This window comes from Mesocricetus auratus, unplaced genomic scaffold (genome assembly GCF_017639785.1).
Source record: "Mesocricetus auratus isolate SY011 unplaced genomic scaffold, BCM_Maur_2.0 Super-Scaffold_6730, whole genome shotgun sequence".
NCBI lineage: Eukaryota > Metazoa > Chordata > Mammalia > Rodentia > Cricetidae > Mesocricetus > Mesocricetus auratus.
In genome coordinates this window covers 58,995,488-59,011,824 of record NW_024429184.1, presented here as the reverse complement: position 1 = coordinate 59,011,824, position 16,337 = coordinate 58,995,488, and the positions used below count along the sequence as shown (strand labels likewise).

Sequence of the window (16,337 nt, the reverse complement as noted above, 5' to 3'; positions counted from 1 at the left end):
AGTCAAATTACATCCACAATGACCCTATCTATCTCCAAAGAGTAATGCTGTGGGTTATGTCTTCAATACATACTTGTGGGACTGACAATGCCATTCATTCTATGACAAATTCTTCCAACATCTTAGCATCAATTTCCAGTTTCTATCTAGTTCCTAAATTAGAAGAATATCATTGCAATTGCCAATAAGATTGGAATAGGATTCTTCATTTTCTGGCTGTAGGAAGTCTCTCACTTTGAGATGTGGTGTGGCCAATTGATCTTGCCCATAGACACAGCCATTCTGTATCCATTAAAAGAAATTACCCCAAAAAGAATGTGAAGAAATATGTCCTCGAAGATTCCATATCTGGCAGGACAACGCAAAGTAAACTATGAAATAAATAACTATTAAATAGTTAATAAATAATTATTATTCAATATTAATGGAAACCTTATATATCTTATATGTAAGTAATTAGAACTGTAAATATCTGTTGAATACCAAAATGAGTCATTAGCATTTTTAAATCGGAGTATACAGGCAAATGTGAGTCAAGGACTAGTTATTATACCACCCCATTGTCAGTAATATATGGAATGATATTAAAACCCCCAAACACTCAACCCTCCATTTCCTTTACATGGACTTTTCCAAGTAGAAAGAGGCCAAGTTGGAGCTGTTACCACTGACCTGCTACAAGCTAACCGCTAACTAAGAGTAAGGTGCGGTTTATACACACAGCCTGAGCCTAGGGCGAGGGAAATGGTTTGGCAGCCATAGGAGAATGAATATCCGCAGTTTTCTCATTCAGTGAGACCATTTATAATTTCAGTTCTCAGAAACTCCAGATAGGTTCTTTTATAATAATCAGCCTTCCAAGAAATTAATGATTCTGACTTACTTATACTATGAAGTCTACACAGTATAGAATATTATATGGCATTGTACAAATTTTAGAAGTAACAACTGAATCTATTTCTTGAGAAATATCTACCTAAATTGGTGAGGGTAGATTCAATTCAGTTCTTTTCTTTTTACTAACATTAACATAAAATTCATGAATGCAATCATGTACAAGGGATTTTCACATAGTTGTTCTGTTGAAAGTCTCATAAACTATGTAAAATGATGTTTTTTTTTCAGTTTGAGTTTATATTTCCTTTAAGTCCCTACTTGGGGTACCAGGGAGACAGACAGACAGACAGACAGACAGACAGACACACACACACACACACACAGAGACAGAGAGAGACAGAGACAGACAGACAGACAGACAGACAGACAGAGACAGAGAGAGAGAGGAGAGACTGAGAAAGGAGAGGAGAGACAGGGAGAGAGATGGGAGAGAGAGAGAAAAGAGAGAGAGGAGAGACAGAGAAAGGAGAGAGAGGAGCGACAGAGAGAGAGGAGGGAGAGAGAGAGACAGACAGACAGAGACAGAGAGAGAGAGAGAGAGAGAGAGAGAGAGAGAGAGAGAGAGAAAGAGAGAGAGAGAATATCAATTAAGAAGAAGCAACTGGTTATTTTTTTAGTTTCTTGAACTCCAGGGATGGAATTAATCATTATGCACTGGATGTTTTGACTTAAAAATAGAAAGCTTTTGGGAACCTTTAAAAACTGAGCCTAGCCAATCAGATATGTACATGGCAATAGGCTATCTGGAGGAAGAGCAGTCCATGCAAAGTGAAGAGTGTAAAGTGTAAAGGCCCTGAGGCATGAGTCCATGGCATATCTTGTATGCTTGAGGAGTAGCTGCCCTTAACTGGAACTTGGAAAGCAGGCAGAAGAGGAGCCTCATATAAATTTATCAAATACACAGAACATATGGTAAGGATCTGCTCATTTGTTTTCAGTGAGGCAGAAAGCCTTTGGGATAAGTGGAGGAGATGAGTGGTATATTTGGGCTTGCATGTTTCAGTTTAAATATGTGTAAATTGATTGGAGAGGACCAGGTCAGGAGAGGATGTTGCTCTAAGTTACGCAGTGGCTGATCATGTCTGTACTTACTGTGGTTTAAGTTCTTTTAGGGAAGCCCTCTCTTAGGTGCTTTAAGTATGACTGGTAAGAATTACTGTTCAGTTGAATATGAAGTGTAAGGTGAAGAACAGCCATGGTACATTAGAAGCTTCTGCAGAGTTCCCTGCAATATGGAGTTGCATTGTATTGTGATGGGGAGCCCACCCAAGAACAGGACATGATGAGAGATGCATCTTATTTCATGCCAGATGAGTTTAGACGGAAGTGCTGAGGGATCGGCAGGTATTCAGGGTAGAACTAAGAGAATCGCAGATGGAGATGTAAGTTTGGAAATGAAATGTTTGTAGATGAAGCTAACACTGAGCCTGAAGAAGACACCAAAGACGTGAGCTCAGAGAGAGATGCACACTGTGTCGTCCAGGCAGTCACTGTCATTTCCCATGCCCTCCACTTGCAAATCCCGCTGACGCTGAGTTCCAAACTCACATTCATGGGGTTTTGTTCATGTTTCTTTATCCTTTGAGCTCCCAAATCAGAGGGCTTCTGGGTAAACTTTTAAAAAACCCCACAGAAATGATATCTTTGTTAAAATCTGAAAGTAAGTGAAGGGAGTCACTGTGCCAACCACTGGGTTGCACAATTGGTCTATTTCACGAGAGATCAGGGTAAACAGGGCCTGCAATGTTGACTTTATTTCTGTATAGGATTTTGGTTTTATTATTATGAAGCACTGAACTTACCAGCCTACATTTTGTGTTTATTTTTATTCAGAGTGTACTGTCCCCGCAACTGTATGCAGGCAAATCCACATTATGCTCGAGTAATTGGATCCAGAATTTATTCTGATGTAAGTAAGCTACTTTGTGCAGCTCCTGATGTCTCCAAGTATATGAATGTACACTCACTTAGATATACATATGTGCTCTACATAGAGTCAGGGACATTTCTGAACTGGTACATATATTTTCAGAACAGTTAATCATCAGGGTCACTAAAATGAATATTTATATAAAATATGCTTGTGTAATTATTAGACTATTTTTCCTCATGCCTTATCCATAAAGCACCTGGAGGCTTTCTTGGGAAGGAAAATGCAGCTTGCTTCTCTTTAGTCTTTCTTTTGGTTCTTCTGTGTCTGAGATGTGAACTGGATAGTTAATAAATTGATTAGATATACGCATCATATTCTTAAAGAGGCACTTGACAAGTAATAAAGGGTCAAAACCAGGTGATGTATTAAAATACATACAGAAGGAAACTATCTGCCCGTACATTGTAATGTGTGACTGTGGTTAGAAAAGGCGCTCCAGCAGTGATGGCTTCAGAATGGATACACACATCGCAAGTGGGTTTTGTAGCACTGGTCGTTAGAGGGTTGTTCTGGTGGTAGGAATGGAATCTAGCAAGATATGCAGGTAAGAGTAGATGCAGCTGGCAGCATTGTTGAGCTCTGGACAGAGGAGAACTGAAGCTAAAAGAAGAATCAGGAGGGAGGGAGAAGATTGGAGAAAGAAGAAAGGAGGGAAAAGGAGATGGAGATTCTGTACTTGTATGCTGATGAATTCAACTTTCATTCAGTGGATATTTGGAAGGCATTGAAGATGTCAAAGCTAGAATTACAGAAACAATGTAGGAAGTCTCTACTTGATGTACATATTCAGTAGAATATTCTAGAAGATTGATTGTGTGTGGTGGCTAGGATTATGTACTTCACCTCACTTCTCTTATCACATTTAGTTAAGTTCAAGCCTCTGCTTTTGATGCCATTGTTAAGCCTCCAGCCCCAGATTTGGTTCTTTGTTAAATGTCCTATGGGTGCCAGGAGTTTGCCCATCCTCACAGTCCTTCCTGAAAATTTTCTGTCATGAGAGTGCTCTCTGTTTCTCAAATTATAACCACTTTCTTTGTGAGGTACACAGTGAACCCCACTCTCTAGTAAGCTGTCATCCTTCTTTTGACCCCTTTCTCACACTAGCCTATGTTACTAGGCAGTGTGACCTTTGTTATGATTAGTCAGCAAGTTCCTTGAAGGCAGCTGCTGGGAAATTCAGTCTTGACTTTTGTTTGCCAAACTGTCCTCAGTTAGGACATAGACCATGGAAAAGGAGTCATTCCTTGAAGGTTTTCCTTTAGTTTCCAAATTTTCTCATTTTAGTCATGTCTGATAAAAGTCTTTCAAAATATCCTCCCCACAACTCTGCCTTTAAGGCATCTCTTGATAGTGAGGGTATTGCTAGAACTTCCACCCTGAGGATCTTAACGTTGTCTCTTGGTGAAGTGTGTAGGCAATGTGTATTATTAGCTAGAGTGAGTTGAAAGTATAAAGATTCCTATCACACAATAACAGCAGAGCTGTAGACTGCACCCACCAATCTTCCACGTTCCCACAAAATGTGTTGTCCCTAGTTAAAGTTGGCGTGAAAAGGTATGAAGGAATCAGCCAGCTTCCTCCTGTCACTTTGCCTTCCCCTCAGTGTCACTCTCTTTCTGCCTAAGGAGCTAGAAATATATTGTACATTCTGCTACTGTGCACATCTTTTATAACTTATTACAAACCATATTAATTCTGCATGTGTTCAAAATTTTACTATATTCACAGAGGAAAAGTACCATTGAAATAATATAGTCATCTAAAGTATGGGTAGGTAAAGATACTACCTTTGAACTCAGTAGTGCAAACAGTACTCTAAAAACATCTACAGGGCTTGGGTTTTAGTGACTGTCATATGCAAGCAGTTTGCTGCCTTGAGGAGGAAGTGCTGATTATACTATTTTAATAAAGCAAGAGGAATACTGAATTGTGAAGAGAATTACTGTTAATTTAATCTATTATGAGCAGTAGCTCTCCTGGATACAATGACCAATGTAGTCTGGGCTTTAACCTCCTGAGTGAGATGCCTCCTCCACAGAAGGAGGAGACACAGCGTTTGACAGAGAGCACTTTGTAGTAGAGGAAAAGCAGAAGGATTAGACACCCCAGCCTTCAGGCTGTTGGAGCTAGTAAGTACTGACTGATGCCACAGAGTTCAGCATGCCATGATAAAGCAAGGCCAGGCCAAACACACACGCTTGTGTGAACTTTAAAACCCTTACAGAATATCAAGTTGAGACAGGACAAAGCCCTTCGCCCCTGTATCAAAGCAAAGCAAGGTATCCCACCAACGGGAAAAACGCCAGTGCATGCACCCTGGACAAGTCCCTAGTCCCACTGCCAAGGCTGCCCCAACAACATATCAAGCCACATAACTGTCACCCACATTCAGAGGGCCTAGTTTGGTATTGAGCCCCCAAGGGAGGCCTTAGCTCTTCTGAGGACTGGGTGAGGTTTGGAGTAGGTGGTTGAGGGGGGAGAACAGGAGGGAAGGGGAACTAGTAATGAAAAAAATAAATAAAAAAGCCAGAAAAAACTCTTATGGATCTATCCACATGAAAGCCGAGATAACCCATTGGGTGCCTGTCACAGGCTGGGGAAAGACACAGACTACAGGAGGTGAAGTGGATTGTGGGATGCTGAAACACTTCATGGACATCCTGTGCAGCATTGCCTCAGTTCCCAGCTATTGACACGCTTCTATAGAACATTTTAATTGAAGCCAACACTTCGGTCCAGGGAAGGCTTCCATGGGATAAAAGAAAGGATTTTCCTTTTGGAAGACAGTGACTTTAAACACTGAACATTTGGACCCAAAACAGTAAACAAGAATTCTTCTCCACAGAATTTCTGTTTTATTTAGATTTTGTGTCTGAGTATGTGATCATGGCACATAAAAATGCATAGATTACTTTGGTTTTTTCTTCCTCCTGGAACTAGCTCTTGTAGACTGGGCTGGTCTCTAACTCATAGAGATCCGCCTGCCACTGCCTCCCTAGTGCTGGGATTAAAGGCGTGTGCCACCATCCAGCCTATAGATTACTTTTGTTAGAGCAAATGCATCTCCATTTCATGTATGCCAGCATTCTGGCAAGTGGATCTTAGATATGGACAGAGCCATGGTTGAGTTGTGTATAAGTAAAATCTGAATGTAAGTGAGGTCATCTCCTCCATATTGTGACTGTTTCATCCCGTGTCCCAATACCCACTAACAGAGCCTGAGACTTATGAATGGCAAATAATGCTTGAAGAATTAAAATGAATTAATTGGCTTGGTGTTCCTTTGGTTATAAAACTGTTACTGGGACAGAGCAAGTGTTTTCCATATTAGATGGTGGAGAGGTTTCACTGTGACAGCTTTGTTAGATTCTGCATTCAAACTTGAGAACTGGTTTGATGTGTGGCTCTCCAAACACTCCTTTATATGTGAAACATTATGCAGCAGCTGCTCAGTGGCTTCACAGACAGATGCCAGAGACCTCGTATTGTAGAAGCAAGGGATAGACAAGTGCAGCAGGGAATTTCTTCCTGATGGTATTGTCTTTGCTTCGGCAGCTCTCTAGTATCTGCAGAGCAGCGGTGCATGCTGGGGTGGTTCGAAACAATGGTGGTTATGTGGATGTCATGCCTGTGGACAAAAGGAAGATGTACACTGCTTCTTTTCAAAATGGAATCTTCTCTGAAAGGTAAGGTCAGACAAGATACGCATGATTTTACAGTTTAGTCTATAGTCTGTCTCATTTGTTGCTATTTTCTAGTTCTACTTAGACTGGTGTCTGAGTGACTGAATGGTGTGTTTCCTTTGAATCCTTGCATGACTGCTGGCCCTTCTGGGATGAGAGGGGTTGTAGTACCAGACGTGAATGTCTCCCGCAAGCTTAGAAAAAAGCAAAGTGAAAATCGGATTACCCAGAGAACCACTCTTTTGTTAATTGATCTTCTAAAAAGGAAATTGCCTTCATCCTCTTTCAGATTTTCTAGATTAGTTTTCATATTTAATTCTTTCTAGGTGTGCAAGGCACTGAGTATTTCTCTAATCCAGTTATCTGACAAAGTATTTGGCCAAAACAATGAATCTTGTTTTCCCTAGAAATAAATTCTCTTTTTGAGTGAAACGTGGATGCTTAGTGTGATGAAAATGAACTCTTTCAGGTTATCGTTTGCTGGTCAGCTCATTAGTGTGACACATATTTTCTGCCTTGGGAAAATTTATCTATTCGGTTTATAAACTAATAATAAACATGAAAAGAAATGAACTTTGAGTGAATTTTTAAATCATCAGTATTTATGGCACAAATGGGAAGTTCCACTTATTAGCGCAAATGTCAACATTTTAGCTATTTCCAGAATCATATTTCAAAATCAAAGCAGAAGATTCAGGTTTCCAGTAGTTTCTCTAAGAACCCAAAGACTATCTCATGGAGAGTTCATATTGTTTTTCCTGACTAAGGTGCACACATTGTGCCTTTGATTTTGGATGGGAGTCTATCAGCGGACCATGGTTGAAGAGGCAGCTTTCTGCAGCTTGCCACAAGACCTTCCTAAGCAGGCAGAATCCTGAGTTATAAAATCCAACACATATTTTGTAAGAGGGTTTCATTTAGCCCTCACACTTAAAGCTTGTTTTAAGAATAAGTGATAACCTACCAGAACTGAGGATAGCATTTAGTTCTTAATTATTTAGTTCTTAATTATTTCAGCATTTCCACTGGCCCTGGTGGATTCTTCAGCTGAATAATGTTGTGTCTGAACCCTGATTTATATATGTGTTAGGTGAGGTTCAAATCAGTTAAATAATTGATGTGCCCAAGGTCATGTAACAATCAGTCTCCAGGCTTAACATGGGTTCTGTGAGTTCAGAGGTGCAAATTTGTTCAGGATAGCACTATGTCCAAAGAAACACTCCAGACACATACACTTCCCAGGGCTTGTATCCTATGCCTTGCAAAAAAGAAAGAAGATTTTTTTATTGCTTTTCTCCATTCATGAACACTTGGCATGTCACATGAGTGCATTGTGAGTGCTTATCTATACAAGCATGTCACATTCTTCCTCCAAAAGTCTCTCCTTGCTTATTGTATGAGAGTAAATAGAGAAAGGAATTATGCTTTGTCCCTAGGAATAGTCAACGTGTCCTTCTTGAAAATTTTTGAATTATTGCAAAAAATTTTTTGTTTGAAAATGCAAATAATATATATATAGAGAGAGTAAAAAATATATAGTTCTGTATTGCTTTTACTGTCTCCTTTAAAATGAATATAGCTCCAAAATGTAATTGGGTGGAGAGAGATAATGTGAGAGAGAATGAGAAAATTAATTCCCATTTTAGTGAGGAAACTTAGGTGTTTCGAAATTTGAACATTAAATTTCACTGATTTTTTTTCATAACTTGCAATGCTAAGACTTAGACTGTGATGGTATTATAATGTATGTTTTATTAGAGTTAGGAAATGATAATAAGCTAGTACTCTTTAGCATTGCTTAAGTATCAGCCGCTTTAGTTTGCAAATAACTATTAATGGGATAAACCAACGGCAAAGTAAGTCTCAACATCCGCGTACCAGAATGAAATAGCAGTCTAACTCGTATGTTAGGATCTAAGGAGGCGATGCATGAAAACGTGCCCCAGATGCTGTGAACCTCTATAGCGGCTGCTCTCCTTCCTTGGAGACTTCTCAAGTTTCTTTAGCAAACTTTCAGTCCAGTCAGCAACCGAGCTCTAGAGGATGATGTCATCCTCCCAGGAGCTTCCCAGTAAGTGTGAATTACAGCAGTTTGACACAATTGGGCCATCTGGACTCATGGAGCTACTTGCTTGCCCGTCCTCAGAGAGAATGATTTATTGGGAGGATTATACGTACAGATGACCTCAATGTATCTTTTGTGCTCTTGCAGTTTACAGAACCCTACAGGAGGAAAGGCATTCCGGGTATTTGCTGTTGTGTGACAGGGAACTCTTGGAAAGGGATTGGGAAGACTGCTCCACATGCCACAATTCTGAAATTTGTATAGAACTGTAACTGTACAGAAGAAAACAAGTATTGCCAGCCCACCCCCAGAGTGCAAATGCGTGCCATTCTTGAGAGACAAAGTCTATAAAATAAAACATGGGACATTAGCTTTGGGGAAAGAAATGAACATTTAATGGTTTTAGAAATCCTGTGTTAAATATTGCTATATTTTCTTAGCAGTTATTTCTACAGTTTATTACATAGTCGTACATTCCGTATATTATGTTATATGGTGCTTTGTATATGCCACTAATAAACAAATCTAAACAGTGAATGTGAATGGCCCTTAGAGAATTATCTGGTGCATTGAGAAGCGATCAAGCCTAAAACGGAAAGAAACTCAGTCTTTTATCAGTCCACCTAATTGCCTTACCCTTAGGACTGGGCAGTTTCTCTCATCTTTTAAGTTGTGTTGTGTAGAATATCAAGTCCTGATGTTGCACTTGTTGTTTTGTATAAAACAATCCTTTAATTTCCAAGTGAAAATATTTGGTACCTTGGGAATGGCCTCAGTCACATGTGGGGTAAAGTCCAAGTAGTGTTGTGAGAACACTCCAGGCGATCATTAGTATCTAGAGGATGAGGTGGTAACCAAAGCTTGATAGCGTTATTAGAAGTGAGTTCCCATGCTTTTTTTGTATCCTGGCAAGTACTCCTGCAGGCCAGGAAGTATATTGAAAAAGTCTAATGAGGATGAACTGATACGTTACATTATTATTACCACTGGTTTTCATAATGGCGAACGGCTTTGTGTATAAACCTTCCATTAGTGTGATCCCACGGTGGTGATATATTTGTTTCTGTGAAAATGTATTGTGCTTTGATACTTAAATTCTGTAAAATGTTACTGTTAGTATTTTTTTCTGCTGGTGAACGTACTTGTTTCCCATAAACGTATTAAAATTAATGTTTCAGAAGATTATTTTCACTTTTGTACACACGCTTTCATTTAGAATCCTTCTAAATAAATGAGCACAGTTGACTTTGGTTTTCTAAATTTGACTCACTGACATCAGTATACACAAGTGCTTACTATCAGAAGCCCACAAAGTCCACCTAATCATGCAGTTGCTTGTCTTAGGAAAACAGTCATTTACTTAGAAATATTAAAACAGGAGAAAATTCAACTGAGAGGGGAACTATGAAAAGGACAAGGAAAGTATCAGAAAGCAAGGTAGTGATTATAATTATGAAAGAGCTGTATAGGCAGTAAATACTTCAATTATTTTTAACTGAGCAGGTGTTAGAAGCAGGTAAAGTAGAGATTATTTGCATGCAGGGATCAGAGCAAGCAAAAAAACTGGGTAAAACAAAAAGAAAGTTAAAGAAACAATAGGCAGAAGTAGTTTCAGAAAAGTAGTTTATGAATAAGCCAAATTGTATGATCATTTGTTGAAGACTGCAAGACAGTTAAGTTGTTCAAAATATAATTAAGAACTGTATTTCCTCCCAAAATGCACATTACTTTTTTTATTGGGATATATTTACTGAACTCAGAGCTAGGTTTTTATAAAGCATTTTATACTAGTGTTAAATATAACTTTCCTGTGTGCACGTGGCTCTCTTGTCTTTTGTGTTCTGCTCACAGTTATCCCCACAGAATGCCCATCATCTTTGGCAGGCACAAGGTTCTTCAGACTTGTCCCTAGTCTACATCTCCACTGCGAATCTTTTATTGCTGTATCTGCAGCTTGCCTCTTCCCTTCGTACTGGCCCAGTGTAGTGCATCCCCCAAGCCCTGATAGAAATGCTCCCTTCTTTAAAAATTTCTTCTGCCTAGGAAAACCAAACCCTACTCTAAAATCATTTGCTTCTTCATGAGCTATTTAATACATAAGGTGTGGCTTTGGGTAGCCTACTTAGCTCTTCGTATCTCTATCACTTTTACCTGTAAAATGGGACACATAGTGTCTTAGGGAGGTGGTGCTGAGAATTAATTGAGACATTATCTATGACATTATATAAGAGAACATTGAACATGCAAAATGCTATCAGTATATGTTAGTTTTTAATATACTCATTTTTATTTTGGGAAAATTGTTCACCTATCATATTACATCACATTTTTATACTGGTGAACTTATTAATTTCCAAGACATATTAAAATTAGTCACTTTCAAAGGATTAATTTGCCTATCCTTTAATCATTCTGCTTATTTCACTGATCCTCTGATGGATGCTTCACAAAATGTGAAATCTCACATAAATTTTCCCGCATTTCCTCTGATGTGAATTAAATTCTGTCTGCTATAGCACCCTATAATTTGTCTATGTTAAAAATACACCATGAATTACATATAGTTCTTTAAACTTAATGTTTTTTTTGGTTGCTCAAGATGTGGAGAATCAGTGACAGATGCTGGTCCAGTCCTCTTCAAGTCACTTTAGACTCGTCCAACTGTTGCAAACATCAACTCGGGAATACTGTAGTTACCTGCACTGGGCCCACACAAGAATGCTTTATCACAAATAGTCAAGGAAGGAAGCATGCTCATGAGTCCGTGCCTTTTACCTCTTGTATTAGGTTTCTTTTACTGAGACCCAAAGCAACTTTGGAAGGAAAGGAGTTATTTCTGTTACGTTTTGTTGAGGAAAGACAATGCAAGAACCTGAAGCAGAAACTGTGACTAGTTTGCCCCCATGGTTTCTTCAGTTTGCTTTCTTACATGATCCTAGACCATCTACCAAGGATTTGAACCAACCATAGTGGAATTGGGTCTTCCCACAACTGATGCTAACCAAAAAAAATGCCCCATGGACTTCTGTACAAGCCAGTTTGATAGAGGTAATTCCTCAATTAAGATTCTCTTTTCCCAGGTGACTCTAGTTTATATCAAATTGGAAGAAAAAACTAACAAGCAAAGCTCTGAACTATTGGCTGTTTTGGTGGTTTCTGGGAGGAGGACTTACATTCTTTAGTTGATATTTCCTATTGAGCCGACTAAGCTCCTGTGGATATCTCCAAATCATTTGTCACAAGGATGGACCTGGTTAATCTCAATAGATCACCAAACAAAATGACATGAACATGAGAGATTTTACGGGGAGAAGAGGATTAGGAGTGGTTAGTACATAGAGTAAGTGTGAGAAATTGTAATAACATTCTTTTTTAAAGAATGAGCTCTTTTCTACCCATTTTCTGCCAAATAGTAAAAGTATATGGGTGATGATTTTTATGCAAATTGAAATTGATTTCTAAAAGTGGTTGGTCAATATTATTGAATGAACAATCTAGTACTTCAGCATTTTATCACTGATGGCATAAGTAAATATTTTCTCACATAATCATGCCTGAAATCAACACAAAGATAAAGTATTATAGTGGTTAATATGTCAACTTCTCTTATTTAGATTTAAAAAAAGAGAATCAATGTTAATAGAATAGTATTAGTATCACTATTAGAGTATGCAAATCTGACTAGACAGCATACTGCCTTATAGCTCTCCATTTATTAGAATAATCTGTGTATTTTAAAGGTAATTTTCATATATTGTTGGCATTGTATTTCCTTTAATACCTTTTTCAGGCATTTTTATATTTTAGAAACACTTATTTACATATCCATCTCCCCATTCCCTCGACCTCCCATGCTTCCCATCCACCGCCCAACCCTACCCCCACCCACTTCCCAGGGATAGTGAGGCCACCCACGGGGGATCATCAAAGTCCACCACATCATATGTGGGAGGGCCGAGGCCCTCCTTTCCATATCTGGCTACAAAATATCCCTCCACAGGGAATGGGCTCCCAAAGTCCATTTGTGACCTAAGAATAAACACTGGCTCCACTGTTATAGGTTCCATAGACTGCCCTGGCCTCCTAGCTGGCACCCCCATTCAGAAAGATTGGTTCAGTTCAATGTTAGTTCCCCAGCTTTATGACTAGGGGCTCCGTGGTCTAACTAGGTCAGATCAACTGTTTCTGCGGGTATCTCCAGCGCCGTCTTGGTTCATTTGCTCATCTCTCCTCGCTCTCTGCATCTGGATTCTAGGAGTATGGCTCAGTGTTTAGCTGTGGGGTACCTGTTTCTGCTTCAATCAGCTACTGGGTCAAGGCCCTAGGAATGGTAACTAAGGTAGTCATCAATCTTATCATAGGGGAAGGGTATCAAAGGCAGCCTTTCCCCCACTGCCTAGACACTTAGTTGGGATTATCCCTGTGGATCCCCTACCATTTCCTCTCTGCCAGACCTCTCTCCAAACATGTGCTGGCTCCCTTTATCAAGGCATCTCCTATCTTGCCATCCTCTATTCCTCCCTGTCTTCGTCCTCCTGTTCTTCCCACTTTCTCCCCTTCTCCCCTCTCCATCTCCCCCATGTTCTCCCAATTTGCTCAGGGGTGCTTGTTCCTCTCCCCTTCTTCGGGGGAACCATGTGTTCTTCTCTTGGAGTCCTCCTTGTTTCCTAGCTCCTCTGGCGGTGTGGTTTGTAAGCTGGTATTCCTTTGCTCTGTGTCTAAAAACCATATATGAATGAGTACATACCATGTTTGTCTTTTTGTGACTGGGTGATTTCTTCTAGTTCCATCCATTTGCCTGTGAATTTCAATATTCCAGTGTTTTTCCCCACTAATTAGTACTCCATTGTGTAAACATACCACATTTTCTCTATCCATTCTTCAGTTGAAGGGCATCTAGGTTGTTTCCAGGTTCCGGCTATTACAAACAACACTGCTATGAACATAGTTGAACATATGTTTTTGTTGTATGAAAATGCATTCTTTGGGTATATGCCCAGGAGAGGAACTGCTGGATCTTGAGGTAGACTCATTCCCATTGTCCTGAGAAACTGCCATACTGATTTCCAAAGTGATCATACAAGTTTGCACTTCCACCAGAAATGGAGAAGTGTTCCTCTTTCGCCACATCCTCCTCAGCATAGACTGTCTTTGGTGTTTTTGATTTTAGCCATTCTGGCCCATGTATCTAAGAGTTGTTTTGAGTTGCATTTTCCTGATATCTAAGGATGTTGAGCACTTTCTTAAGTGTCTTTCAGCCATTTTAGATTCCTCTATTTAGTTCTGCACCCCACTTTTGAATTGGATTGTTTGGTGTTTTGGTGGCTAGCTTCTTGAGTTCATTGTATATTTTGGAAATCAGCCCTCTGTCAGGTGTGGGGTTGGTGAAGATCTTTTCCCATTCTGTCAGCTGCTTTTTTGTCTTGCTGACTGTGTCCTTTGCCTTACAGAAGCTTCTCAGTTTCAGGAGGACCCATTTATTAATTGTTGATCTCAAAGTCTGTGCGACTGGTGTTATTTATGTTCAGGAAGTGTTCTCCTGTACCAGTTTGCTCAAGGATACCTCTTCTAAGAGGTTCAATGTGAGTGAATTTATGTTGAGATCTTCGATCCATTTGGATTTGTGTTTTGTGCATGGCGATAAATATGGATCTATCTGCAATCTTCTACATGTCTGCATCCAGTTATTCCAGCACCATTTGTGGAAGATTCTTTTTTTCCATTGTATAACTTTAGCTTCTTTGTCAAAATTCAGGTGTTTGTAGGTGTGAGGGTTAACATCAGGGTTTTCAATTTGATTCCATTGGTCTACCTGTCTATTTTTGTGCCAATACTAAGCTGTTTTCATTACTATAGCTCTGTAATACAGCTTGAAGTCAGGGATGGTTATGCCTCTGGAAGTTCCTTTATTTTACAGGGTTGTTGTGGCTATCCTGGGTTTTTTGTTTTTCCATATAAAGTTGAATATTGTTCTTTCAATGTCTGTGAAGAATTGTGCCAGTATTTTGATGGGAATTGCTTTGAATTTGCAGATTGCTTTTGGTAAGATTGCTATTTTTACTATATTGATCCTACCTATGCAAGAGCATGGGAGATCTTCACATTTTCTGGTAACTTCTTTAATTTTTTTCTTTAAAGACTCAAAGTTCTTATTATACAGTTCTTTCACTTGTTAAGTTCTTTTATGTTCTTTGTGGCTATTGTAAAGGGTGATGTTTCTCTGGTGTTTTTCTCAGCCCATTTATCATTTGTATGTAGTAGAGCTACTGATTTTTTAGTTAATCTTGTATCCTGCTACTTTGCTGAAGGTATTTATCATCTGTAAGAGTTCTCTGGTAGAGTTTTTCGGGTCCCTTAATATAAACTATCATATCATCTGCAAATAGTGAAAGTTTGACTTCTTCTTTTTAAATTTGTATCCCTGTGATCTCCTTTTGTTGTCTTATTGCTCTAGCTAGAACTTCATGTGCAATATTGAAGAGATATGGAAAGAGTGAATAGCCTTGTCTTGTTCCTGATTTCAGAGGAATCACGTTAAGTTTCTCTCCATTTAGTTTGATGTTGGTTGTTGGTTTGCTGTATATTGCTTTTATCATGTTTAAGTATGTTCCTGTTATTCCTGATTTCTCCAAGACTTTTATCATGAATGGGTGTTGAAATCTGTCCAGTATGAGTCCTCTTTTTGTTCTAGAGCTTTCAGTTGTGCTCTTAATTTTCTAGTGTTACTATTCTCCAGTTTCTTCATGTGGGCACTTATTGCTGTGAACTTCCCTCGTAGCAATGCTTTCAAAGTGTCCCATAAGTTTGGGTATGTTGTGTCTTCATTCTCATTGAATTCTAGGAAGTCTTTAATTTCTATTTTTATTTCTTCCTTGACCCAGGTATGGTGCATTTGCACATTGTTCAATTTCCATGAATTTGTAGTGTTTCTGCAATTTGTGTTGTTGTTGAATTCTAACTTTAAAGCATAGTGGTCTGATGAGATACAGGGGTAATTCCAAGTTTTGTATCTCTGGAAGTTTGCTATGTCGCTGAGTATGTGGTTAGTTTTAGAGAATATTCCATGTGGAGCTGAGAAGAAGGTATATACTTTTGTGTTCAGATGGAATGTTCCATAGATGTCTGTTAATCCCAATTGTGTGATAACTTCTGTTAGTTCCTTTGTTTCTTTATTAAGTTTCTGTCTGGTGGTCCTGTCTAGAGGTGAGAGTGGAGTGTATTCCCAACACTCTATTCTGAGGTAACATCTGTCTTTGTCATTGAGATGTGCTTCTTGTATGCAGAAGAAGAATGGGTTTTATCTTTGTGTCCATTCTGTTAGCCTGTGACTTTTTATAGGCAAGTTACGACCAATGACTTTGAGTGATATTAATGACTATTGATTGTTGATCTTGTTTGTTTTGGATTTCTTGTTGGTGGTGTTATTGTGTTTGTATTTCCCCCCTTTTCTCTTTTGGTGTTTGGTAAAATGGGATTATCTTTTGCCTATGTTTTTGTGAGTGTAGTTATCTTCGTTGGGTTCAAGTTTTCCTCCCAGTACTTTCTGTAGGACTGGAGTTGTGGATATGTATTTTTTGAATCTGGTGTTATCATGGAATATCTTGATTTCTTCATCTATAGCAACTGAAAGTTTTGCTGGGTACAGTTGTCTAGGCTGGCATCCATGTTCCCTTAACTTTTGTTGAACATCTATCCAGGATCTTCTGGCTTTCATAGTTTCCAATGAGAAGTGGGTGTAATTTGGATAGTTCTGCCTTTA

General features: G+C 39.0%; 1 protein-coding gene across 1 annotated transcript in view; it reads left to right on the top strand.

Annotated features, from left to right (window-relative positions):
- Positions 1 to 9,823, top strand: part of Crispld1 (cysteine rich secretory protein LCCL domain containing 1) — a 35,396-nt gene extending 25,573 nt beyond the window's left edge. Inside the window, exons 13-15 of the mRNA XM_013110931.3 lie at positions 2,731 to 2,806; positions 6,386 to 6,516; positions 8,726 to 9,823. Coding sequence (XP_012966385.1) covers positions 2,731 to 2,806; positions 6,386 to 6,516; positions 8,726 to 8,777 — 259 coding nt within the window. The 3' untranslated portion in view covers positions 8,778 to 9,823. The remainder of the gene's footprint in view (positions 1 to 2,730; positions 2,807 to 6,385; positions 6,517 to 8,725) is intronic.
- Positions 9,824 to 16,337: the final 6,514 nt, after the last annotated feature.